This window comes from Artemia franciscana, chromosome 12, assembly GCF_032884065.1.
Source record: "Artemia franciscana chromosome 12, ASM3288406v1, whole genome shotgun sequence".
Classification (NCBI taxonomy): Eukaryota; Metazoa; Arthropoda; class Branchiopoda; order Anostraca; family Artemiidae; genus Artemia; species Artemia franciscana.
The window spans coordinates 13,624,206-13,652,205 of record NC_088874.1 but is presented as its reverse complement, the minus strand read 5'-3'; the positions used below and the strand labels follow the sequence as shown (position 1 = coordinate 13,652,205).

Genomic DNA, 28,000 nt, shown 5'->3' with positions numbered 1-28,000 from the left:
CCAAGATGATTCCCTGGGCACTCTACTTAATACTTCCATTTCTTCTGAAAAGAATACCTGTCTATTTTTTCCAAATAATTTCACCCTTTGCTTTCTCTTAGAGAGAAACTGAAGCATCCACTCTATGATTTCATTATGCATTCCAATTGCAAATAACTTTGTCCTTAGTCAACAGTGACATACTTTATTGAAGGCTTTCACAAAATCCAATAGAACCAAGTTGACATTACTTGATCTAGATGCTTGGTAATATAATCAGACACATCAATAAAATTAGTCTCAACTGAGCATCCACGTCTGAAGCCATGCTTACTATCACTGAGCAGCTCATTGGTGGTCAGGTGTCCAACAATGTGAGCATTCACAAATCCTTCTAAGATTATACCAGCTACAAATGTGGGACTAATGGGCCAATAACTAGAAACACTGTTGCAGCTACCCCCTTTGTGTACAGGTGTAATGTTAGCATTCTACAAATTTTGAGGATTCTGCTTAGCATCTAGAGACTTCTGAAACATGTTTGTAAGGGGAAGGGCTGTTTCTGCATGAGCTTCTTTCAATACTTGTGGGTGAACTTCATCAGGGCTGACAGATTTGTTAGGATCAAACAGCTTCAGTCAACTCTTCACATCAGAGGCAACCATAGTTATCTTTTGCATAGATTCCTCAGAAGAATATTCTGGTGCTTCTGGTAATGGGGCATTGTCTGGAGGCATGAACACTGACTTAAATTAACTACTCAATTCAGCTGCTATATCTTTTGGAATACTAACTGTATTGTCATTCTTGCTTGGATGTTTCCCTTGTACATTGGACATTTCTATTGGCAACCCATATGACAAGTAATTTTTGTAATTAAGATGTATCCTGGTACCAAGAGCTCAAGACATTCAATACATAACCAGCAATTCTAATCATCACAATTCATAACACTTGATTCCTTACTTAAATAGGGAATCACATAAATAATGTTTTAATGTTTGTCTTAAAAAAATCATGTTTGTCTTGTGGACAAGTGTTTGCACAAGACAAACACTTGTCCTGTCCTTTTATTGGGCTAGAATGTGCCCATTTGTTACCAGCCATAACTCTTGATAAAATAGGCAAATATTTGGTGGCAAGTCACAGACAAATAACAAAGTGCAAAGTTTAAAAATGACCTGCATTGTGAATAGACTGCCAAGCTACTTTGTCAACACTCTTCTGATTGCTATGTTTTAGAAATTTGCCTACTTGACTGGTCTATGGCTATTGGAATTTTGACAAAACATATTTAATTTTCAGTATTTCCCTGGTTTCAGTTTATTTTTCAGAAAATGACAATTTCTGTTATTTGAGTAAAATTTTAACAATTTTTTTGTATACTGTCTTGGAATAAGTGTAGCCAATTCCAAGAGGTAAATTTATAGCAAACAGTATTACTGGCTTTCATATAAAGTGCATATACCACTTGATGCCTTTTTTTATGCTTTTTACAAATATAATAATTACTTCTACCAGAAATTCAGATTTAAGCACTTTTTGACCTTTTAAAAATGACCTAAATATGGGGTATAAAAAGGGCTTAAAACATTGGTCTCAAACTTTAAAACATTGGACTCAAACTTACTGTTTCATTATAAATCCATTTTTTTTAATGTTAGGCTATATTATCCACAATTAAATTGGATATTACACAAATAAATTCTTCTTCCTTGACATCAAATTTTAAATAAAAGCATGTGTTTTTGGTCAAAAATATGAAAGTCAGCTATTATAAATGCCAGTTATACTGTTTGCTATAAATTTAACTATATTAAATACAGCAAAGGTCAGTTTACATATTTAATATATGCTATGCTTTACTCCCACCCCCTGATGTGCAAATATATAGCCCAAATTTGTTTCTAAACTATTACAGATTTGTAATTTCAAATATCCTATTATTTTGTAAAAAAAAAAAAAAAAAATGCATGCATTATTTGAAATTTTGGCAACAAGGAAGAAGAAAATGCCACAACATTGATAAAATTTATTTATTTAATTTATTTGTGGAAAATCAGTGCTTGTGGTGGATAATATAACATTAAAAAAATGGAGTTATAATGAAATGGTAAGTTTGAGTCTAATATTATGAAGTTTGAGACCAATGTTTTAAGCTTTTTTTATACCCCATATTTAGGTCATTTTTAAGAGGTCAAAAGTGCTTAAATCTGAATTTCTAGTAGAAGTGGTTATTATATTTGTAAAGAGCATAAAAAAAGGCATCAATTGGTATATTCACTTTATACAAAAGCCAGTAATACTGTTTGCTATAAATTTACCTTCCAAGAGAAGTTTTTTCAAAGTTGAAACAATTCTTTTTTTGTTAGTCATGACAACAGTTGGACATCTCAACAGCATCCCACTCAGTTTGCCATGGCTTCAATGACAATTCTCTATCAATGGCTCTTTTAAAGGCAGCACTACAGGGTGAAGTGAAGGTTTCTTTGGTGAGTGAATTCCTTAAACTCACTATTTTGGTAGTGAAGAAGTTATTGCATAGTCTAATGGCAGCTTTCTTTGGATATAATTTTTCACTATGTCCCTGGCCTAGTTCTGGCAGACTAGTCAAGTTGAAACAGCTTGTTTAATGGGTAGTTAGAATACAGGAGATTAAAGCAATTGGGCAATTATATTCAGAAAGGGCATAAAAATGGCATCTTTTGGTAGCCTTTGATCACTTTATTTGTAGATCAATAGTATGAGCTGCTCAATATTTAGGCTACCAAGAGCATTGAACAGGGAGCAAACCACAGGCAAAGACAAGAATTTTCTATAGTTTCTGTTCTAGGATTATACAGTAAATTTACCCTTTCATCAGTCTTGGGCTATGGCAACCTATGCCTTGTTATAGCCTAGGCTATAGTCTACCAACAACAAGATTATCCTTACCATTGCTGTTCTGTAATAGCCTAGCATATAAATAATTAATATAACCAACTGGGGTAAGCTATCAGTCACCTAGACTAGCTCAAGAACTACCGTTTATACTAAGTTTACCTCAAGAGTGTAATTTTGTGAAATGTTTTCAAAACTTTGCCAGGCTTCCTCAGTTGTCATTTTATCCATATTGAGGTCTGCACATAGTTCAGTGTATTTGTGAAGCATAGTCTCATTTTCATAATCATCTGTAAGTCCCATTTTATTTGCCTGGGATAATCTTTAAGTCAAAAAGAAACCAGATATAATTTTTTCTCTAACAAACAAAGAAATAAACAAAGACACATGTGAATTTAGTTTCTGGATTTGGCGGTAAAATCGCAAATGCGTTTTCGTTTCGTCCTCAACAAAACGTTTAGACTAAACGTAACAGTGAACCGAATTACAAACTTTACGGGTTGCCGCGGACATGTTTAGAAGAGGATTTTTAATTTGTACCATTAGAATATTCCTATCACAAGTCGCACGAATGGAAACTTTATTTTCTTCCTCATATGTCTTTTATTAAATTTTGTTGCATAAAGTTTTTTAAATGACTCATTTTTACCCCCAGACCACATTATAGTCACACTTGTCAATAAGATTACGGAAAACTGGAGTCCTAATTACGCAATGAACAATTATATTAAATAGCCAATATACCCTTAGTCCTTTGAAACCAAACATTAACATTAGAGACAACAAGTAAAAAAGTTTTTCAGATAAAGACAATCTTGATAGCCTCCAATTCAAAAATTAGGAGGTACATTCATAGCGGAAACAATGTATCTTGGATTCCCATGGAGAGATGTCAAGCGGAAACTACGTTTCGCACAGCTTTTCCTTACGGCAGATATTACCTCCAGGAAAAAAGGATTGTTAGCAGTGAAGCAGCAACAGCACAATGATTGATCAGATAGTTATTTTCCCTAAGAATGTTGAACGTTAATTTACACATTATTTCGTAAGTTGTGTATATAATCTCTGAGAATATAATCTCAGAGGATCTGACTACATTTCAAATGAAGACAATGTAGCCGAGCCACCTCAGACGGGAGAAAAGAACTCTGAAAATTTATCTCAAATAAACTTACGATTTTCCAGAAGCTATTGGTTCGCGTGGCGAAGGTGCCTACAATTAAGCCTTTGATTCAGAGAGCAAGGAAGCGGGCACAACTGGTCCAAAAGAATTTGGAGAGGAAGCCTAAGACGAAGAAGAAGCTCCTCCTCTACATCAATTGTCTACATACGGTTCAGAAATTAAGAAAGGTATTCCGCTTAAAAAAAGTATAAATAAAAACAAAGAAAGAAAAATTTTGAGAGATTTAGGAGAATAGTATGAAAGAAAACTGAGGAAAGGTGGAGTCAAATTAAAGAAAGAAATCCGGGTTCTAGCTACCGCTGGAACCCGGATATCTGCTTATTTTCGTTCCATATCTTCCACGGGCTATCACTACCCTAGTTTTCTTGCCTATTTGGTTTTATTTTTCATTTATTATTTTTCTCTTCCAGTTCTAGTTCCATAAATTCTAAGGAGGTATATGGACTATCCACAAGGCCTTTCACTTCTTTGATTCTTTCTTCAGAAAAACTAGCCACTGGAAATGCTTTTCTCCTCCATTCAGCAAACAATGAGTACACAAAATTATATACAATAATACATTGTTATTGATTGTGGGAAGCGCGGGTACCTGAGCTACCTGTCCCCGGCAATTTAAGGCCACTAGGCCGGCCGGTACCAATACGGCTCTTCTTACTCATTCTCGTTCTTTTCTACACAATCATAAACTATAGATAAATCGTATCCTTTCAAATTGACTTCTTCATGCTTTAATCATCACTAAAAAATGTTTCTCCTCTTTAAGATATCAATAGATGCCTTTAATATCTAACGATCAAGATCCCAGGACAGGTTAGAATTCAGGATAGCTGTATAATTATTTGGAATCTTAATCAAGGAGCAAAAACGCTTTAGAGAAACAGTCTCCTCCCTCTGAGCCTGGCAGTCAAATAATACATGTTAAATCTTCTTTGCTTCATCCGTCAAATTCAATTACGAATTTCAGATGGAAAAGGAATAGGTTTTTGTTTATTTACTATGGTTATTATATGCCCTAGCGACATCTTGGTCTTTTTATTCAGCTAAATATTTAAACAAACTTAATGTGGTTTCATTCAATTAATTTAGTGATCGTAAGTGGATTATTCCTTTACTGTTTGGTTTGGACGCTATTAAATTTGATCCAGGGACAGCAGTCGAGATTTTGGATAAAAATTGCAGCTAGCATGATAATCTGATCAGCCTTATAGAAACATGCTTAGCCTACTATTGATTAAGAATTTCATTTCTTTAGTGTTTTCTTTTAGTTTTATAGAAATATCCTGAAGCTACAGCCTGCATGGGGCCATCAGGGTAGGGAGGCGGGGTGCAATGTCAGAAAACCAACTATGATATTTGAAAAGACTCTAAAATAAGGAATGTACCTAATGGTAGCCTAGAACTACTAGGCTTACTCTTCTTGTTTTAATTTGGGTAAATATTTGTTGTTCATATTATTGACTTACGAATAAAGTGAAAGTACCTCTCAATGCCTTTTTTATGCTCTTTCAAATATAATAATCACTTTTCTGCCAATCAATTTTACCCCTGCCCTTATATGTACCAATTCAAGGTAAATTTGCACATTGAGGGTGTTGGGGGTAAGGTTTATTTAAAAGTGAGAGGTACATTTAAACTTTACCTTCACTACCCTAATGTGCAAATATATACCCTGAATTGGTAGCCTGTATATAGGCCTATTGTTATGTTAACATCCATTTGTGGCAAAAATGATTATTATATTTGGAAAGAACATACAAAAGGCAACAAGTGGTCTGTTCATCTTATTCATAAGTTAGAAACAGCAAAATATTTATCTTAATTTGTTCCCTTAAAAAGAGAAGTAGGCCTAGACCTACTTAAAGATTGTTGCCATTGCAAGTCAGGCAGAAAGGGTAAACTACAGCTTTTTAGCCATTAACATACTGTCTTGTATGTGTAGCATGATTTGGCTAGGCCTAGGTCACAGTAGCCTTTAACTAACTGACTCCCTCTAGATTCTAAAAATAAGCCTACCTTTTTGTTTGGTAGCCTATTTTCAATAAAAAATAGCTTTATTTTTTGTTTTTCTCATTGAAAAATTATAATCTCTTTTAAAATTTAGAAATTACATTTGAATTGACACCAATGCTAAGGCTAGCCACTATTTAGACATCACATTCTTTAATATGTAGTCAGATTCATTTAGTTTATAAAACATTAATATTTAGTGGTTGACCACTTTTGTAGCAAAAATCCTGATAGCCTACAACAGATACAATAGCCTACCATTAGATTACTTATTATGTAGTCTTTACAAACATTATGGTTACTTTTAAGGTAATGCACCCCACCCCCTAATGGTTTCAGATATAGCCCTTGGATTTATAAGAAAAAGTACTAGAAGGAAACACTAAATCTGTGAAATTTTCAATTTATAATATGCTGGATGTTTATAGATTCTACAGTCAATGTTCTCATTACCTGAACAATTGTCTAGGGTCATGAAACTATTGTTAATAGATGCATTTTGACTTTTTGAACATCTTTTCTCTCTTGCAAAACTACCACAAACTCACCATTATAAAGTTATTATATATTTGCACATTAGAGGGGGAGTTAAAGCATAGCATATATTAAATACAGCAATGGTTAGTTTATGTATTTAATATATGCTATGTTTTACCCCACCCCCCTAATGTGCAAATATATAGCCCAAATTTGTTTCTAAACTATTACAGAATTGCAATTTCAAATATCTGATCAACAAAAATGGAAATGATTGCAATTCTATATGTATAAATACAAGAATATTTAGGCTGGAATAACTCCATAATGGTGAGTTTGCAGTAGTTTTGCAAGAGAAAAAAGATGTTCCAAAAGTCAAAATGCATCTATTAACAATAGTTTCATGACCCTAAACAATTGTTCAGGTAATAGGAACATTGACTGATTCTACTTGGCCAATCATAAATAGCCAAGTTCCAACCATAGCCAATCTCAACTGTCTAAAACTATTTACATTGTATCCAAAATTAGGAACCTTTTACTTATTGCACAATTCAGTGAAGTGGTGTTTCAGTAACCAGAAAACCTTTTAACAGCATATATAACTGAAAGACTGTTCAGTAAAGAAACTCACCAGCTGTAATATTAATAGATAATCAAGAAATTCAGTTATTTATGTTTAAAGAATAGAGAATTTCAAGCTATGATAGTTATTCTGAAGTTACATCTGTAGGTCCAAAACTACCAAGACAGCTTCACTTCAGACATGTCTATAAAATAATTGTGAAATGCTTGTGTTAGAACTGAAATTTGTCATTTTTTAGGCTGGGCCAAATTTGAATAAGCTATGCCAAGCTAAGTAAATAAACATGACACTTTAGAAAACACTTTGAAGCACTTTATATTTCTATTGCATTCTGTGGTCCTAGTAAAATAGAACCTTTGTATAATTCTACAAATATAAAAACGTATTTATGATTTGGGTTTTGTTTTAGTGCTATTAAATAAATAGTTTGGAGGCATTTTGAGTTCATGGCTGACAAATAGAGGACTACCACTATATGATGTAATTAATAGTGTAATTTAATGTTTCCTCATCAGGATTGTCCTAGAGGGCCAAGTGAATATGGATTATGGGCCAGAATTTGTTTTTAAATGGTATTTGTGAGTCTATCTAATGTAAGCATAATATATTATGAAAACCAATGTGAATTGAATTGATGTATTGTTAGTTTGGTTTATTTACACTAATTTTGTAGATATATATTATATAAGCTAAGCAATATTGATTTTGTTTGTTTTAAGTTATAATTTTGCTTCCATCAGAAAAAGTGTTTTTTACATGTTTTTATTTTAATTTGCAATGAACTTGACAAAATCTCTTTTATCTAAATAGGTAATAATATAAAAAATGTGGAGGTATTTTGTATTAAAACATGGGATTGAACATAAGTTTTACTTGTCACTTCATTTAAACATCTCCACCAACATATCTTGTACAGGAATATCCTCTAGACAATTCAGTCCCAGTGAAAATTTACCCCAGACAATTACCCTTAACATCTCCATGCATAAAATTGAGTCAGAAAAGAGAAAGTAAAACATAAGAAAATACTTTTCTATAGGAATTCTGGCCAATTCCCCCTGTAAAGTTCACCCCATGGAAACTTCCCTCCCCATGGAAAATTCGGCTTGTGGAAAATCCCCCCAGCAGGCAAATTTTATAACTTAAAGACCCATCCCTAGGGTATGTGGGGTCATTTTTTCTTCAAAGGCATAGTTATTGAGTTTTTCAACTATGCTGAACAAAATTGCTATTTCAAAATTTTTATCAGGCAATTTTGGGGAAAAAAGGGCATGTGAGGGGACCAATGTGCCCTGTAATCTTTTTGGTCACTTAATATAGGCACTAGAAACTTTAATTTCTGTTTGAATGAGCCCTCTCCCAATATTCTAGGACCACTGAGTTGATACAATCACCCCTAGGAAAAGGATATTTCTTCTTGCAAATAACACAAAATTGCACGTTTCAATCAGCCAAATATTTTCAGGCTTGTAGCCTTTGTTGGGTAATACTAAACTTAGTGAAACTTATATATTTGGAATCAGCATAATAAGCTGATACTTTTGATATATCTATTGGTATAAAAATTCTCGTTTTTAGAGTTTCGGTTACTATTGAACTACATTACTCCCTATTTACAGTTCCATACCACTAACTGTTTTATGACGTTTCAATGTTGTATTATTTATTTTGACTTGACGTCATGTTTGAGAGGTTCCAGGGTCTTAGTGCCATTGTCAAAAAAACTGTTTTTGTGAATAAAAGTTATTTTTATAGGCCTATTGAGTCTGAATAACGATTATTATTTCTGATCAGTATCAAATGGGAAGTCATCGAGGGTGGGACCTCGAACGCAACCTAGGCAAGAAGAGGCAAAGTGTGGAACACTTTCAACCAACTACAGAAGGTATTTTTGTCCAGAAAAGAGATCAGGCTGAAACTGAAGATCGAATCTATGTGGTGTCCATCCCCTCCGGTTTGTTATATGGGTGCAAAACCTGGTTGCTAGAGGCAGAAAATAATGCTTACTTGACATATTTGATAAGAAATTCCTAAGAGCCGTTTGTTGTTGCAAACTTACCCAAAGGATAAGCAACAATCATCTAATGCAAATGTACGATTTGAAGCATTCATTATTTCCGATCATCAAGAGTAGAATCCTCTGGTTGTTTGGACAAATCCTGCCTGGAAATCATTCATTCTGTATCAGAAGATCAAAGTGAGTGACAGAATGTGGTCTAACACATCCATGGTGCTGAGCTGGGCTCAATAGCCTGTGTTTTGACTCAAGTGCAAGTAAGTACATGTCCCATTGAAGCAATTCAATGGCTGCATTTGGTATTTCATCTTGAGCAACGCGTGACTATTCTGGGACTGAAAGTTGACTCAGGAGTTAAAAGTTGAAAAGCCTTGACGATAAAAGTTGTGGAGACAAGCTAATTTTAGACAAATCTTATATTCCAACAATACTGGATACGAAGTTAGAGAGTCTAGAATTTGAGAATATAGAACATGGATCAAATGATTTTAGAAAATGGTTGGCGAAGTAGGATCAGCTGTCTTAGGAAGAAAAGTTTGAAAAACAGCCAAAGAAGCATTAGAAAAAAAAGTTTGAGCTTGGTTGAGGGTTTTGTGTAAGACGTTTCTAAGTGATAGCTGTTATGAGAACCAGAGAAAAGTAAGAGAAGGAGAGATGGCATAAACAATGAGTTAAGGAGATGCAAAATGGACTATTTAAATAAATTTACGGATAATTCCATCCTTGCTGTAATATTCCCCCAGACAATTTCTTGCAGACGTTTCCATCGAAAAAATTATCCTTAGCGTACTGTCATTCGAAAAAAACTTGAATTCTATTTAATTTCTCATCGTTTTTATATTCATTACTGAATTCCGCCCATTGGGAAAATTTTTCTTGGCCTCCCTCCAATGGAAAATTTTCACAGAGAGAATTTCTCCTGAGAATAATTTCCCATTGAGAATTTCTCCCGTGAAAATCCCCTCCACGGAAAAATCCATGAGATAATTCCAACCTCACTGAAGATTTCTCTTATGTAGTTCCCCCCCAGAAATCTCCACATGTAAAATTAAGTCGTCAAAGAGAAAGAAATTTGTATATGAATCCTGGAAAATTCCCCTAACCCCGTGTAAAGTTTCTCCTTGAAAGGTTACCCCCAGAAACTTCCCTCCCAGCAGAAAGTTCTCCCAATAGAAAATCCCCCCTCGAAAACTGTCTGTATATTTCCCAATAACAGATACTGCATGTGAACAACAGGGGAATTTCATAACTTACTGCTCTTTCCCCAGAGATTGTAGAGAGGGGGGTCAAATCGTCCCCAAGGGCACAGTTATTGGACCTTTCAACTATGCTGAACAAAATGGTTATCTAAAAATTTTGATTGACCAACTTCGGAGAAAAGGGGCGTTGAAGGGGGGCTACTTATCCTCCAGTCTTTTTGGTCATTTGAAAGGACTTTTAATTTCCTTTTAATTGAGCCCTCTCCTGATCTTCTAGGACCATTTGTTTGATCACCCCTGGGAAGAATAAAAAACAAACGCGCATCCACTGTCTTTCTTCTGGCAAAAAAACAACAACAACAACAACAAAATTCCACTTTTTTGCAGATGGGAGCTTGAAACATCTATAGTAGGTTTCTCTGATATGTTGAATCTGAAGGTGTGAACCCCCCCTCTTTTTTGAAAATAAGGCAAACTTCCTCAGTTTAGTAGCTTTGATGGGTAACATTAAATTGAATGAATCTTAAATATAGAGTTTCGGTTACTATTGGGCCGAGTCGCTTTTTACCTCATATCGTTATCACGAACTGTTGGAAATAACGAAAGCATAAGAACTTTGATAACATTAAATCAAAGAATCGGCTTTTTATGGTGATTACAGATATATTTTGTTTCGACTTTGAAGTTAAACATTCCAATTTATCAGTACATAAGAAAGTTCGTATAGCTATAGAAAAAGAAGGAAACTAACTTAAAAAGGTGGCAGTCCCGATAAAAATACGCTGTCAATCTTAGCATGCATGAGTACCAGGGTCGTTACTAGCCAAAATGTTTGGTGGGGGGATTGTACTAACTAGCTGGTCATTTTGCTCACTATTTGGTACTTGTAAGATATACCCCCTGCATCTCAAGAAGCGAAATTAGGTTAATCCGAATAAAATATACCTAAGAATGATAAAAATCATAATACTTTAGAAACAAATTTGGGCTATATATTTGCATATTAGGGAGGGGGGGGGGGTAAAGTACACTGGGTCTACATGCATAATGTGTTAGCTACAATTATTAAAATATTATGAAGTACGAATTGTTTTCTGACTGTTTACCGACCAGTTTAATAATCTTTATTTAACTGAAATTTTTTTTGGCGGAGCTGAAAGAATCGTGGCGCTTCGATTTTACCAACTCCATTTTTTACTGAGAGCCAAAAAGATGGCGAGGAGGGGGGCTTGACTTGCCCGTCGGCCGAGTGCCATATAGCGATCGCAATTTTTGTCTGTCCGTCGGTCTGTCGGTCCTGGCTGTGCAAATTTGGGCACTTCCAGATAAGCTAGGACGAAGAAAGATAGCAGGCATATTAAGGACAGGATTATATTAAATTAGAAATAGTCGCTTCCCGGATTTGACCATCTGAGAGGGGGGAGTTAATTCGGTTAATTCGGAAAAAGTTTGAAAAAATGAGGTATTTTTAACTTCTAAACAGGTGATCAGATCCTAATGAAATTTGATATTAAGAAGGAATCTGTGTCTCAGAACTCTTATTTTAAATCCCAATCAGATCTGGTGACATTGGGGGGAGTTGGAGGAGGAAACCGGAAATCTTGGAAAACGCTTAGAGTGGAGGGATCGGGATGAAACTAGGTGGGGAGAATAAACACAAGTCTTAGATACGTGATTGACATAGCTGGACCGGATCCGGTCTCTTTGGGGGAGTTGGGGGATTTCTAGTGCTTTGGCGAGTTTGGTGATTCTGGACGTGTTAGGACGATCAAAATTGGTAGACGTCTCAGGGACCATCACAAATTGACGTGATAACAGTTGTTTCCCCAATTTGGTCATCGGGGGGGGGTGGAGGGAGGGGAAATTGTGGAAAGTGTGTTAATCTTACTAATGGGTGATCGGATCTTAATGAAACTTGACATATAGAAAGATCTCATGTCTCAAATGATCCATTTTCAATTCCGATTGGATCCAGGGGCATTGGGGGTGGAGGGGGAAAATGAAAATCTTGGAAAACGCTTAGAGTGGAGAGACCGGGACAAAAATTGATGGGAAGAATAAGCACAAGTTCTAGATACGGTGAGTGACATAACCGACCAGATCCGATCTCTTAGGGGGAGTTGGGGGAGGGTTTCTCGTGCTTTCGCGGGTTTTACATGTAGAATACCGAACAAGAAGAGACTACAGATACACTGTATTTGCAAATTTATCTTTGTAATAATTGGCAATAAACAAAGAACAGGAAAATCGACAACTCTAGTGATGAGTCTAATTTTAGGTTCCGACCTCGTCACAAGTGCCATATCAGTTCTTGACTCTTGTTTTACTAGGAGTGATTGTATTGGTCTAGTTGCTCACTTTGAAAAGGCTTAAATGTTTTATAGCTATGGAGTATACAATTATCAAATATATCAATCTTTAGTATTTAAAATTGAATTAAAAATATCATTATTACTCTGTAACTTTCAACACTTATGGCCTTTCTCAATGAGACCCAGTACTAGAAATCCTTATTTGATTTTTAAATCTTAGTTTCAATGCTTTACTTTAAACAAAATACTTTTAAAATGCTTTGCGTTTTATAAATGCAGAGACTGGAGGCGTTAAATATACCAGTGTTTCATAACTAAGTACCAAAAATGTTTGTCTCTAAGCTTTGCTACGTATCAATTACCAAAAGGAGAGCGTTAAAATATAGACTGTTTTTATGGCACTTGGTATCTACCAAGTGATATATAGCGATCGCAAATTCTGTCGTTCTGTCGGTCTGTCTGTCCTGGTTTTGCTACTTTAGGCACTTCCAGGTAAGCTAGGACGATGAAATTTGGCAGGCGTATCAGGAACCAGACCAGATTAAATTAGAAATTGTCTTTTCCCCGATTCGACTATCTGGTGGGGGGGGGGGAGAGTGAGGGGACGGTTAGATCAGAAAAGTTAGAAAAGATGAGATATTTTAACTTACGAACGGGTGATCGGATATTAATGAAATTTGATGTTTGGAAGGATATCGTGTAGAGCTCTTATTTTAAATCCCGACTGGACCCGGTGACATTGCGGGGAGTTGGAGGGGGGGAACCTAAAATCTTGGAAAACGCTTAGAGTGGAGGGATCGGGATGAAACCTGGTGGGAAAAATAATCAAAAGTCCTCGGTACATGATTGACATAACTGGAACGGATCTGCTCCCTTTGGGGGAGTTAGGGGGAGGGTTAATTCTGAAAAATTAGAAAAAATGAGGTATTTTTAATTTACGAAGGAGTGTTTGGAAGGATATCGTGTCTCCAAGCTCTAATTTTAAATCCCGACCGGAGCCGGTGAAATTGGTGGGAGTTGGGGAGAGGGTTAATTCTAAAAAATTAGAAAAAAATGAGGTATTTGTAACTTACGAACAGGTGTATAACTTACAATCAGATCTTAATGAAACTTATTCTTTAGATGGATCTTGTGCTTTAGAACTCCCATTTTAAATCTCGATCAGAAGGGTACATTGGGGGGGGGGAGCTGGAGGGGGAAACCGAAAATCCTGGAAAACGCTTAGAGTGGAGAGACCGGGATGAAACTTGATGGGAAGAATAAACACAAGTTATAGATACGTGATTGACACAAATGGAAGGGATCCGTTCTCTTTAGGGGAGCTGGGGGTTGTTAATTTGGAAAACTTAGAAAAATTGAGGTGTTTTAACTTAAGAACGGGTGACTGGATCTTAATGAAATTTGATATTTAGAAGAAAATCATGTCTCAGAATTCTTATTTCAAATCCCGACCAGGTCTGTTGACATTGGAGGGAGTTAGAGGGGAAACTGGGAATCTTAAAAAACGCCTATAAATGTCGTATATACGTGATTGACGTAACCAGACTGGATCTACTCCCTTTGGGGGAGTTAGGGGTTGAGATTCAGTACTTTTGCGATTTTGGTGCTTCTGGACGTGCTAGGACGATGAAAATTGGTAGGCGTGTCAAAGAGCTGCACAAATTTACTTGATAAAGTCGTTTTCCCCGATTCGACCATCTGTGGGGCTCAATACGAGTGGGTGATCGGATCTTAATGATCCGATTCCGACCGGCATTAAGCCTCTGATTTTCCTTTTAAAGCAATCTATTGATTTTTAGAATTTTGCCAGAGCTCATATCATATGAGCTCTTGGCTCTTCCGACCTCGTCACAAGTGCCATATGAGCTCTTAGCTCTTGTTCTGTGTTAGCAAAAGTATTGTGTCCAAAAAAACTATATCGTTTCATAAAATGTAATTGAAAAATAAAAAATATTGTTTAGCTAAAAGTAAGGAGCATCTTTGAAACTTAAAACGAAACAAAATCGTTCTGTTTTTAAATGGGACTGCTCTTCCTCAACTGCTCGCTCCTTAGGCTAAAATTTTTATTGCTTTGGGAAACCTTCTTTATCACGTTCAATTGCTCTTGTACTTCGGTAAATGTTATTAAAGAATTAGGTCAAAAAGTAAAACTTTAGAGTAAAGGGCAAGGAGTTAAGGAAGACACAGCCCCCCTTATATAAAGGATAGTTTATGTACAAATAGGCTTAAAAGCTGCTCCTTACTTTCAGTTGATAAAATTAGTTTTAAATTTAATTTCGGATTATTTTCCAAATCATGCTTAGGCCTAACCAAGCTTTAACGTGGGGTATTGGCCCCTCAAACGCCTGGTGTATTGCTATTAAAATGTAATATCCATAATTGTAAATTGATTAGTACTGTCCTACTTCTTCAGTTTTTCTGCTTAAGAATTAAAATTTTGTATCGTAAATTAAAGTTTTGACAGAATTCGAATATACTTAGAAAATTTGCGATGAATAATATTTTTGCTCAGTAAGACCTTATTAATATTTCTACTGCTGAGTTTTGTTTGGACGAAGAGAGAGAGAGAGAGAGGGGGGGGGGCTATTGTTCATATTGATGGGAGTTCTGCATTATTTTCGGTCTTCTATGTGACTGAAGAAATCATAGCTTCTAGAACAAGATTCTCTGATCGATAAATACATAATATACATATGTTTAAATACATTGAAATATTCCATCTAAATAGAAAAAGAGAATTATTACCATTTAAAATTACTGAAAACAAAGTTCCTAGTAGTATTCCCCCCTCCGCCCCAAATAAGTTTCCTGGCAGGGCTCATGATAAACCGCCTCTTCTTTTCCACCTCTGTGCTGGTAGGCCTAGGCATGTGAATGTAATATTTTATGCTATATAGAGAAATATCTTAATTAATTCCTACTCCCTCTTCCTCTTTCTACATTTACCTGAAGGCTTATGGTGAGCTAGCAGTTTGGGCATTAAAATTTGCTCTTTTGGGCATCGGCGCCCTCCTCCAACTACGCAATGACTCATTCTCTCCCCTTCACGATAGCTGATACGCAAGTACACATTACCAAACGTAATTTCATAAAAAATAAAGTGAATTAACTTCATTAAACCCAGTACTGCTGTAATGGGGAATTATTTCCTCTGCAGCTAGTAAGCATAAAGTATAGGTTTTTGATATTTTTAAATCAATTAGCTTCTCAGAATTTAGATTTTACTTTCTCAGAAATTTGAGGTCCTCTTTGGGGCAAAATCGTAGTTCTGTGCCATAAAATGGCAGAAAACAACATTTTACTGTGGCACAATATTTATGGTGACTTAAAAAGGAACTTTAATTTACGTTCAAATGAGCTCTCTTCCAATTTTCTAGACCTTCAGTTTTACATCATCAGTTTTATATATTTATATATTAGATATCAGCAAAAAAAGTGATCGTGTAAGATCTTCAGTTTTACACGATCACTTTTATATATTTATATTTAGATATCAGCTAAAAAAAAGTGATCGTGTAAGACCTTTAGTTTTGCACGATCACTTTTATATATGGAATATACTCCTAGCGGAAACTACCCCCCTCGTTGGAAATATCCCCCATGGAAAATACTCCCTCAGAAAATACCCCCCCCCCTGTGGAAGACAAGTTTTGCCAAATTTGAGAATTCTATTTGAGTTTTTTTTTTCTGTAGCGGGAAGGAGTTTTGGTACTTATGTAGGCTATTATACGCCACTCACTCAAGTTTACGCTGTGTAAAACTCGAGAACAAACCGGTTTCTTTGTTAGTTTCTTTCAGCTTAGCCTGAGATTAAATAAAAAAAAAAGTTTTTTTTAACTGAAAGTAAGGAGCGACATTAAAACTTGAAACGAACAGAAATTACTCCGTATATGAAATGGGTTGTCCCCTTCGCAATCCCTCCCTCTTTACGCTAAAGCTTTTAATTGTTTTAAAAAGTAGAATTGTGGCAAAGAGTCAAACTTTAGCGTAAAGAGCGAGAGATTGCGAAGGGGACAACCCATTTCATATACGGAGTAATTTCTGTTCGTTTTAAGTTTTAACGTCGCTCCTTACTTTCAGTTAAAAAAACTTGTTTTTTTATTTAATTTCTGAACGTTTTTGAATCAATGAATGTTAAATTTTGGCTCTCCGCAGAGGAATAATTAACACGAAATTTGCATTTTTTTTTTATTTTTTTTTGGCTAAATGGCTTTCTCATAATTTTGATCGAATGATTTTGAGAAAAAAGAGCGGGGGAGGAAGCCTAGTTGCCCTTCGATATTTTGGTTAATTAAAATGGCAACTAGAACTTTTAATTTTTTACGAATCTTTTTATTCGTAAAAGATATACGTAACTTATAAATCAGCTTACGTAAAGAACTTTTGTATTCTCATGTTTTTATTACATATATGAGGGGGTTCGCCCCCTCGTCGATACCTCGCTCTTTACACTAAAGCTTAGATTCTGTCCCAATTCCTTAAAAATGACCTCTGAATCACAAAGGCCGTAGAATAAATAGTTGAAATTGCTAAAAATACTTTAGCGTAAAGAGTGAGGTATAACGAGGAGGTAAATCCCTCATATGCGTAATAATTTTTGTTCGTTTTAAGTATTAATGCTGCTCCTTACTTTCAGTAGAAAAAACTTTTCATATTTAAGTTTTCATTGTTTTTTCAAATAATAATAGAAAATCCTGCGCCCCCTTCATTGAAATTCTCTACCCCCATGAGAATATCCTCCATGGAAATATCCTCCCACGTAATATCCCCTCAACACTCCCCCCCCCCCCCCCCAAACAAAAAAAATCCCCCTGAAAACGTCTGTACAGTTCCCAGTAACCATTACTACATGTAAACACAGTTCAAAGTTTGTAACTTGTAGCCCCTCCCACGGGGACTGCGGGGGAGTAAGTCGTCCCTAAAGACATAGTTATTGGGTTTTTCGACTATGGTGAATAAAATGGCTATCTCAGAATTTAGTCCGGTGACTTTTGGGAAAAAATGAGCGTGGGAGGGGGCCTAGGTGTCCTCCAATTTTTTGGTCACTTAAAAAGGGCACTAGAACTTTTAATTTCCGTTAGAATGAGCCCTCTTTCAACATTCTAGGACCACTCAATCGATACGATAACCCTGAAAAAAAAAAAAAAAAAAAAAACACGCATCCGTGATGTCTTCTGGCAAAAAATGCGAAATTCCACATTTTTGTAGATAGGAGCTTGAAACTTCTACAGTAAGGTTCTCCGATACGCTGAATCTGATGGTGTGATTTTCGTTAAGATTGTATGACTTTTAGGGGGTGTTTCCCCCTATTTTCTAAAATAGAATGCAAATATTCTCAGGCTCATAACTTTTGATGGGTATAGCTGATCTTGATGAAACTTATATATTTAAAATCAGCATTAAAATGCGATTCTTTTGATGTAACTATTGGTATCAAAATTTCATTTTTTAGAGTTTCGGTTACTATTGAGCCCGGTCGCTCCTTACTACAGTTCGTTACCACGAACTGTTTGACAACACAAAGACAAGTGGCGGAATAGATATAAAATATATAATTTGGGCTATATATTTGCACATAAGGGGGGGGGGATAAAGTATTTGGATGGTTTGAAGTCAGAAAACAATTCTTACTTCATAATATGTTGAATAATTGTACCTAAAATATTTTGAGTGAGTGGCGTGTAATACACAAGTACTGGAACTTTTCATGGAGAGAGAGCCGGATTTCCCTGTATTATTTAAAGACGATCAGAAATTAAATTAAGGAGCAAAATCAAAACTTAAAGCAAACAGAAATTATTATGTATATGAAAGGAATTGCCCCTTCCACAAGACCTTGGTCTTCACGCTAAAGTTTTTACTTTTTGTCCTAATTCTTTTAGAACGATTCCCGAAACACAATGGCCGTTTAATTAGAACAATAAGCTTTGTTTTAAAATTCTATAAAAAAAAAACTTTAGCGGAAAGAGTGAGGTCTCAAGGAGGAGGCAACCTCTTTCATATATAATAATTAATAATAATAATAATTTATTTGTTACCCGCTTGTTTTGACAAATTAAGCGGAGTAAAAACATTAAGGAAAGAAAAACGAAATAACACAAACAATACAATTAATACAGTCTAATCAAAGGGTGGTAAGGGCCCAAGCGTTGACAGGCCTCAGCACCTAATCTAGCATAGAGTTTTTTATAAACGAAAATAATATCAGTGGCACAAAACTTTCTGATAATCTTCTGATTTCTATAAGAACGCGGCAGATACAATAAATATTTACAATAACGAAAATACATAACTCTTATGCCCTGCAAATCTTGATTATTAAACAACGGGCGCAAACCGGAAAGAAACAATATAGAATGATCGCAATATGTAGAATGAAGTCTGGATAAAGCCTTTCGTGAAAATCTGCCTCGGTTCGGGACAATTTTCGCGTACCCTTTTTTAAGTTTACTTTTAATATCATTTAGCCCACAGGATCGAAAAGCCGATAAAGATGAACAAATATTAATACCAAGCCACCGAATCGAAGAAACGAGCTTAACTGAAAAATAACCACAATCAAGATCACTACTTTGATGCTTAGCATTAAAAACTAAATATTCACATTTTTCAGTATTAAGTTTGAGGCCGATCTCCTCAAAAGACTTAGAAACAAGCTGGGTCGACTTAATTAGGCTAGATTTAGTGCGGCTGATCAAAAGTAAATCATCTGCATATGCAATGTACGAAAGATTAGTTAGGCCTAAAAAACATGATGGATTAATATGTGGCAAAACAGAATAAAGACAAGCATTAAAAAGATAAGGGGATAAGACTCCTCTTAAGACTTGCCTAAGACCAGAACCGATGGGGATATTACCAACGTAGGTGTCACCTGACTTGAGTCGAACATATGAATTAGCATACCAAAAACGAAGAGTTGATATAATAGACACATTTGCACCAAGTTGGATTAAAGAATACCAAAGTTGGCTATGACAAATTGAATCAAAAGCTTTTGAAACATCGAGTGCACAAAAATGAACCTCAAAACCATTTTTATGCGCTTCAAGTAATAGCGAAACTATAGCACGATGAGCATGTTGGCATCCTATATACGGCTTAAAGCCAAACTGATTAGACATATAATCTACATTAGACAGGAGATCAGGGAGCAAAACATATTCAATTACTTTACTTAAAGTACAAGCAACCGTAATAATTTCCTGTAATGCAACCTGTAATGATTTCAGTTCGTTTCAGGTTTGATGTCGCTCCTTACTTTCAGTTGAAAAACTTGTTTTTTTTTGTTTTTTTTTTACTACTTACAGATAATATTTGTTTATGGGAAACATACGGAATAAGTCTTTAAAGAAAAGTAAAGAGCCTCATTTAATCAAAAATGAGCAGAAATAAAGGCAAATAATCTTCAAAGTAGAAACTATGCAGTCTAGTACAAAAAAAAAGACATACAAATTTTTTCTATGCAAAAGACTAAGTCAATAAAAAATGAACAGAAATTACTTTTAAAAACTTTTTCTACAAAACAAGTTTGTCAAAGAATAGTAAAGAGCCTCATTAAGCCAAACTTTCACTTGTATTTGTCTTGTCTCGTGCTAAGCTGAAATAAACTAATGAAGTAACTGGTTTGATATCGAGTTTTACACAGCGTAAACTTGAGTGGGTGGTGTATAATAGCCTACACAAGTACCAAAATTCCTTCCTCCTATGGAAAAAAACAACAAAACAAAAACAAAACTCAAAAATAAGGAAAACCTTATTTTCTGCGGGGGGGGGGTCCCGCGGGATGGTATTTTTCGGAGAGGGTATTTTTACCGGAAGGTATTTCCTGGGGGATATTTTCCGGGTGGGGGAGGGTAAACTCTGGCCACCCAATTTGACAGAGATCTAATGTTTCTTTCGCTGCTATATACTTTTTTTTTTAAATATCTAAAGATATAAGGAATGTCAGTTCGAGGTGGGGATTTACCGTGTAATGAAAGAGGTATATTTCATATAGCCATTATAAATCAAAATATGTTATCTCTCCTGGGAGGCTGACCCTTAGAAATGTAAAGATCTTCGCAAAATCCCACTTTACAGGGTTTTTGAGATCTTCGAAATCTGTTGACCAAAGGCAGATAAATGAAGCTTCAATGAATGAAGTCAGAGCCTAAATATCCCCTTGAGAGCTGTTTTTAAGTTCCTAACTTATTCCAAGGCTTAAGAAACTCCATAAAGACAAGTTTACAACTGTTGTAATATTGGGAAGCAATGAATTATTCTGCAATTTCGGTTTGAGCATGATTTTCTTTTACTCTACATTCTGGAAACAATGGATTAAGATTAAATGTATAATACTTAGATATAATATTCATTAAATGCCAGAAATCTTCGCTGTTTAAAATTTGCTCAGTTTTGTTTCATTTTGCATGCAAAGTTAGTTGCGCTTTTAATTCAAGAATTTTTTCTAAAAGTATTTAAAAATATTCTTATTCCTAAAAAACTTATCCTAAGATATATTGCGCTTTTCCCCACCCATCACTGCTCTTCCAGTGTCAACCCCCCATGATTTTCTTTTACTCTACATTCTGGAAACAATGGATTAGGATTAAATGTATAATACTTAGATATGTTATTGATTAAGTGCCAGAAATCCTCCTGTTTAAAATTTGCTCAGTTTTGTTTCATTTTGCATGCAAAATTAGTTACACTGTTAACCCTTTCAGTCATTTTGTTCTCAGTTGAGAACATACCATTATCTGCCACCTAGTGTCTTATGTTACAGGTAAATATGCATTGAAATTAGCGCGCCATAAGCTTCATTCATCAAGAAATAATCTGAAAAAAGTTTGAAAGTTCTAACTTCAAAACTCCATTTTATACACAAGTTTGAAGTTGAGGAATGGATGGATCTAAAAATAGTGCAGAACCAGGTAAGACTCCAGTCTATGTGTAAGAATATGGATGAATCTAAGGCCATATTTAACAACTAATACTTAGACAAGATAAGTAAAGACATCTAGTGGCCAAAAATAGACTAACTGCGTGAACACTGGAGGGCAGGCGATTTTTCTCAAACTACGTGTCCTCAACCGAGTACAGCGTGATCAACGCATAGCAAACTGAGCAAGCGGCGTGTAATTTTTACATTGCTTTTTTCGTTGTTTCTTTCAAATATAATATTCTATGTACGGTGAATTTACACGTGGTAAATCTATTTGAAAAATTCTCGGAAGGAGAGGGAAAACGTAAAAGCTGTAATTTGTACATTTCTTTGACTAAGTTGGGTTGTTGGGTTGTAAATAAGGGTTGTAATTTGTTGGGGTTGTAAATGCTAAGTTGGGTTGTAAATTTGTAAATTTGAAGTTGGGTTCTAGATGATTTTCCTAGGTTGTTTCCTTAAGAAGAACTTTGATTGTTGTTCATAGAACTATAAGACTCGTTTGGTCCTGAGATTCAGTTATTTTTCTGTTAAAATTCTTTTTAAACTTTCACCAGGCTGATGAAAAAATATTTTAATTTTGGTTGTTAAACACACACAATTTGAAATATATACTTCAAAATATGAAAAATATAATTCATATGCAGCGCATTTGCTTCTTTTTTGTTTTCCCCAGACCAATTCGAATGGTACGAGTTGTCTTGAAAACTTAAGAGGGGACCCATTTGATTGGAATTTCAAGTATCCTGATTAGGAATTGAGAGTTATTAGAGGACAACCAGCCACTCCCAAGCCATTTTTTCTTAGCATAGTTGAAAAGCCCAGTAACTATGGACCTAGGGGTGTCATGCCCCTCTGACAAGGGATATTGATTGTGCAAGTCGACCATTGTTTACATTTAAGGTGTCATTAGTGGGACAAAGGGCGTGTCTGAACCTGAAAGTATGAAAAGGCTGAGAGCATTAAGGTAAAACTTTTAGGGCATGCTATGGATGAGGTTAATTTAGATGTTCATCCAGGTTTACCAAAAGGTGCATCTGCAATATCCCAGGAATGGCTAAGGGTGGGTTGTTAGTTTGAAATTTCCAAGGAATGTTCAGCAGTATGTTAAACTAGATCAAAGTACACTATTTACATCTATGTTTTCCGAGATACACTTAGGAACTTACTGTATATCTTAGGAACTACTAAGTGTATTATCGAAGCTTTCGAAGTGTCATGTTTGTAAACGATATGGGTTAAAAATAAACTAATTAAATAAAAAGTCACGATGTGCATCTATATGGTCAAAAGGATGCATCTGTATAGTGTAAGAAACAGCTAAAGATAATAAAGATAAAATAAACAGCTAAAGAAAGTCGTATCTAGAAATGTTTTATTATCACTTCTACACCGTTTTCTTTATCCTAATAATGACGAACAGGGCAATGAGTGCAGTTTTACAACTTTTTTTTCAGGTCCTTTGCAGCGTCCAAGGCGTTTGCGCGTCAACCAGCAGCAAATTTTGAACATTTTTGATCAAATTGACAGTGACATCTCCGATACAGACCTTCTGGATAGCGACGAGGAGCAGGACGATTACGACCCTCGACCCAATGCAGGAACGGCAGCAGTGAGTTCCAGTGAAAGTGCATCAACTGAAGGCGAGGAAGTTGATGTAAGGCCTCCACCGAGGATGGGCAGAACCAAGGTTTGGAAGAAGAAAAAATTTGATAAAGCTTATAAAAGCACAGCCCCAAGTCTACCTGTACCAGGTCATGATGAGCCTATATACTATTTTGCGGAATATCTAACAGAAGATTTTTTTTGAAATCACTGCGAACCAAACCAATCTGTACTCCGTCCAGAAGACTAGAAAATCCATTGATACTAACGCAGTCGAAATGAAGAAGTTTTTTGGGATTCACGTTGCCATGGGGGTTTTCAATCTCCCACGATACCGGATGTACTGGGATACACGAACGCGCATCCCACTCATCGCTGATACGATGAACTTCAACAGATTTTCCCGCCTTCGGTCCTTCGTTCACTTGGTTGATAATACTTCCAAAGACCCTGATAACTTGGATCGTCTTTGGAAAGTGCGACCTATTATTGATATTGTGCAGAAGAAAACGCAGACTATTTCTCCGTCTGAGCACCTCTCCTGTGACGAGCAGATGGTCCCTTTTACTGGAAACCTTGATATCAAACAGTATATTCGGGGAAAACCTTGCCCATGGGGCATCAAAATCTTCGTACTGTGTAATGCGGATGGAAGAGTACTCTCTTTTGAAATTTATCAGGGCAAAAAGACGAACATGGCTGAAGAGTAAAAAAGCTTTGGCCTCGGAGCAGGTATGGTTTTGAATCTTGCTGGACGACTTCAGCTTGTGGAATTAACTAAACTTTATTTCGACCATTTCTTTACGTCTTTGGCTTTGCTGGAAAGACTAAGTGAGATGGGCCTCTACGGAACAGGCACTATACGAAGCAACAGGCTTCAGGGAGCTAGGCTGGAAACTGATTCTGACATGAAAAAGAGAGGAAGGGGGTCATTCTGTGAAGTAGTGGCTAGTAGTGGAGATACCTGCTTGGTGAAATGGATGGACAACAGATCAGCTATCCTTGCATCGAATATGATTGGAAGTGGAGCAGTGAACAAGGTACGCAGATAGTGTAAACAAACAAAAGCCTACTTGCAGGTTGACCAGCCCCAGGTTGTATCCCTGTATAACCAGTATATGGGTGGAGTGGACAAGATGGATCAAATGCTATCATATTACCGAACACTCATTAGATCTAAGAAATGGACCATGAGACTGATCTTCCACATGGTCGACCTATCCATCTGCAATTCATGGCTAGAATATGTAGCTGATCGGAAGGCCAAAGCAGAACGCTCGATGGACTTGCTCTCCTTCCGCATGGAAATAGCAGAGGTGCTTACGTCTGCTGAAGGCATGACCCCCAGAAGAAGGGGTCGCCCAAGGTCTCTCACCTCTAGTGAGGAGGACGAACATGAAAATGTAGACGAATCAGCATCTTGCAAAAGAAAGATGAAGTTTCAGCGTCCATGCTCAGCAGTGAAAAATGATGCATTCTCTCATTGGCCTCAAAAAGTAAAGGGCCAGAGTAGGTGTAAAAACTCGCCATGCGTGTTGAAAACTCGCACTTTGTGTTTGAAATGCAATGTTCCATTGTGTCTAGAAGAGGACAGGAACTGCTTCAAAGAGTTCCACATTAAAAAGTAAAATTTGTCTGTGCTTAGTATTTTTTTATAACTTCTCAATAAACTCACTATATCTGATGAAAAACTACAAAGTTGATCACACTGTCCTCAACTGAGTACACGCTAGAAAATATGGAAAGGTTCCTCCAAAAAATCTAAAAAAAATTGACGATGATTAGGTACCCCAAGGTGTCACGCAGTCTGGTTTTTAGAATTTTCCATCGAAGGAAAATAATTCGTGACTGAAAGGGTTAATTTGAGATTTTTTTTCAAAAAGTACTTAAAAATATTCTTATTCCCACGAAAACATATCCTAAAATATATTCCACTTTTCCCCACCCACCATTGCTCTTCCGGTGTCTGCCCCTCCCCCCTGGAAAATTTTCAGCGGGCACCCTTGATGAAATCCCGCCCGCCCACATGACCAACGTCCCAGAGTTCAAGGACCTGTTCGTTTGATTCCGCTTAGAGGGTCCTTGTCACCAGGACAATTACGAGAAGGGTATCAAAATTGCTTTTCATCATCTTAATTACTAAATCGAATGGCAAAAATTCATTCTCCAAAATTTAATCAACAGCTACAGTAATGATTGCGGGTGTCGGTGCTCGATCGGACCTCTGTGGAGAAGAGGTATATTCTTGTCATCTGGGTCCAAGGACGTATTCAGGATTTTTGTTCGGGGGGGGGGGAGGAGGTGCGGCTAAAAACTTCACAAAGGGCACCAAAATTTATTTGTACACATTTTCGTTACATTTTCGCGAGTCGGAAAACCATTCAGGCATCGGGGAGGTCAAACCCGGTACCCTCCCCCTGGATACGGTCTTGTCTGCTTCCATTAGTATTGGGTGTCAGATCTAAATAATGTTTGGTAAGGGTTGGCATCTCGGACTTTTGTTGCACCTTTCGACCTGGAGTACTTATTAACGAAAATACTTGGGGGAAATTTTATATGATGATAAAAAGGGTATTTAGAATTTTCCAGTTAGGACTTTGTTCACAAATACAATAAACTCCCAATTGGACATGAATTTTACCTAAGTTTTGATGTGGTCTCATTAAAGTGCTTTTCAGTCCATGTATTTGTTAGGCAATAGGGAATAGAGTAGGGGGTATTCAGGTAACTTTTTCTTGACAACGTACTTTCTTCTTGTTCTTTGATTCTTCTTTCTTCTTTGATTCTCGCTCTTTACCTACACAAAAAACTAATCTTTTCATGCTAAAGGACTAATCGTAAATTTCTCAACCCTACTTCTTCCCTTTCTCACTTTTTTCTGGGAATCTCCCTTAAATGGGGGGTGCTTAGGATCCGGAACTTCTAGTAGGATTGATTTCTCAGTTTACTCTTAAAACTCCACAACCAGGGGATTCAGCTGTTTATCTATAAAAATCTTTGTTCTAGAAATTAATTCAAGTGATCTAAATTAATCCAGTTTGATCTCTATTTGTCTGAAAGGGTTTTTCAAAGATTATTATTGATTAGCGTTGAAACCTGGCGTCCACGTGATTCTAGAAACGGTTTCAGAGACACAGCGCAAGACATTTAAGACAACTACGTTTCAAGGAACAAAACAAATCCATGCCAGCTAGTGGTTATTATAATTCAACTCAACTCAGTACTGGATGTATTTCTTCTCTGTTGTTAAAAGTACGCAGTAAGTTAGATATATAATTTCAAGGTTTTTCCAAATTCCCCTTCCAATTTGGTGGAATATATGGTAATGACTGATTATACAGGGTAGAAGGGGATAATATTTGATTTGTTCGAATCGGACTATTTTTATCTGGACCTTAGAGGACTAGGTATGAGGCGATAGAATTAGTTGCCCGGGCCGCCTTTCAACTAACAGGGTAGTTAAGAGTAACACTATTTTACGGATATGTTTTTTACTTATTCTGATTAGTATTTTTATTGTACTAGGATTGGAGATAAGTTGGTATATGAGAAGAGAAATACAGTGAGGTCAGCTCTTTTGTTTCTTCGCTTTGCTATAATTTTCTGGAATAGCCTTTTGGAAAGTATTAGGGGCTGTCTATCAATTCTATATTTAAATCACAGGCCGAAAAGTTTCTCCTTAGTCGAGATGCAAAGTGAGAGTCGGTCATTGCTACCACCCCTAGTGATTTATTGCTATTTCTTGTGATTTTATATATTGTCTAAATAAAAAAGATCACTAAATCAGCTCATAAACCGCTAGATTTTTGAAAAAAATCGCTGAATCGACCAAAAATCTAAAATCTAGTGATTTTTTCTATCGCATGGTAAGCCTGGAGCGGGCCCTTTGTGATTAGCTTCTTTCTTACGTTTCTTTGTTGTCTTTATTTTTATGTTGTTGATTGTGTGATTTAATTAATTAATTGAGCCACTGTGAACATGTTTCATGTCTAGTTGAGTAATAGAAAAACTCCAAATCTATCCAATCTCTTGGCTATGTCTATTTAATTGATTTGTTATTGTGAATTGTTGAAAATAAAGGAATTTACCTGTCTATCTGATGTTCGCTTCCATAACCTATAATTTAAGTGGAAGATATTTTAACACATCTCCTTAGTTCCTAGGGAGGCATGCTTGTTGAGCCTAGTGGGACATCTAAGCAGGTCAAAGTTTCAGCTTGGCTCGGGGACTAGAGGTACTCTCCAAAGTGCTGTATAAGGGAGGTGATGGGCTCCCCAAAATAATCTGGGCTCTAGTGGCTGAAACTTGAGTTTTGGCGAGGTTTGGGGACCAGAGGCAAGGTCAGATCGCTGTTTGGGAAGGTGACGAGCACAATAATCTGGAAACAGGGGAATCTTAAAATCTGGATCCATACTTTCGTGGGGCTCAAAGGTATACTCCTCTGCTAATTTATGTATACTCGGCAAACTTAGGAAAATACTAAGGGAAGCTCCTATGAAACTCCATGCTTTTGAGATCCACAGGGGAATGAATACTCGTTTTAATATAAAGACAATTATATATGAAAGTGTGTTACGAACAGTATTAATATGAAGGTAAGGATTCTATTGAAACTATACCTTGAACCAGTGAAAATGAACAGACTCCTACTCCAATCTTCCATTGAGGAAAGTATCTGGCCGTAATTTTAAATATAGAGCTATGCCAGCTATGGTCAGAATTCCAGAAAAATGGTCTACCTTATTTGCATAATTTACGTCACATTCTCCCTTTGCATGGCTAATTAGGCGATGGAGACGCAAAACTGCCTGTAGGCAATTAGATTATGCATC

General features: G+C 36.2%; 2 protein-coding genes across 5 annotated transcripts in view; one reads left to right on the top strand and one right to left on the bottom strand.

The window, feature by feature from the left end:
- Window positions 1-3,275, bottom strand: part of LOC136033715 (retinoblastoma-like protein 2) — a gene marked incomplete at its 3' end in the record, with an annotated part of 62,061 nt that extends 58,786 nt beyond the window's left edge. The window contains 1 exon segment of the mRNA XM_065714594.1: window positions 3,022-3,275. Within this exon segment, the coding sequence (XP_065570666.1) occupies window positions 3,022-3,162 (141 nt within the window).
- A 1,789-nt stretch (window positions 3,276-5,064) lies between these two features.
- The window catches only part of LOC136033713 (protein yippee-like 2), a 90,762-nt gene continuing 67,826 nt past the window's right edge, over window positions 5,065-28,000 (top strand). The window contains exon 1 of one of the 4 annotated variants that reach the window (XM_065714592.1): window positions 5,065-5,133. The gene's annotated coding sequence lies outside the window, so the exon portion shown is untranslated. Of the gene's footprint in view, window positions 5,134-25,552; window positions 26,428-28,000 lie in introns of those variants that run through there. The other 3 variants (XM_065714593.1, XM_065714591.1, XM_065714590.1) reach the window with 3 other exon arrangements.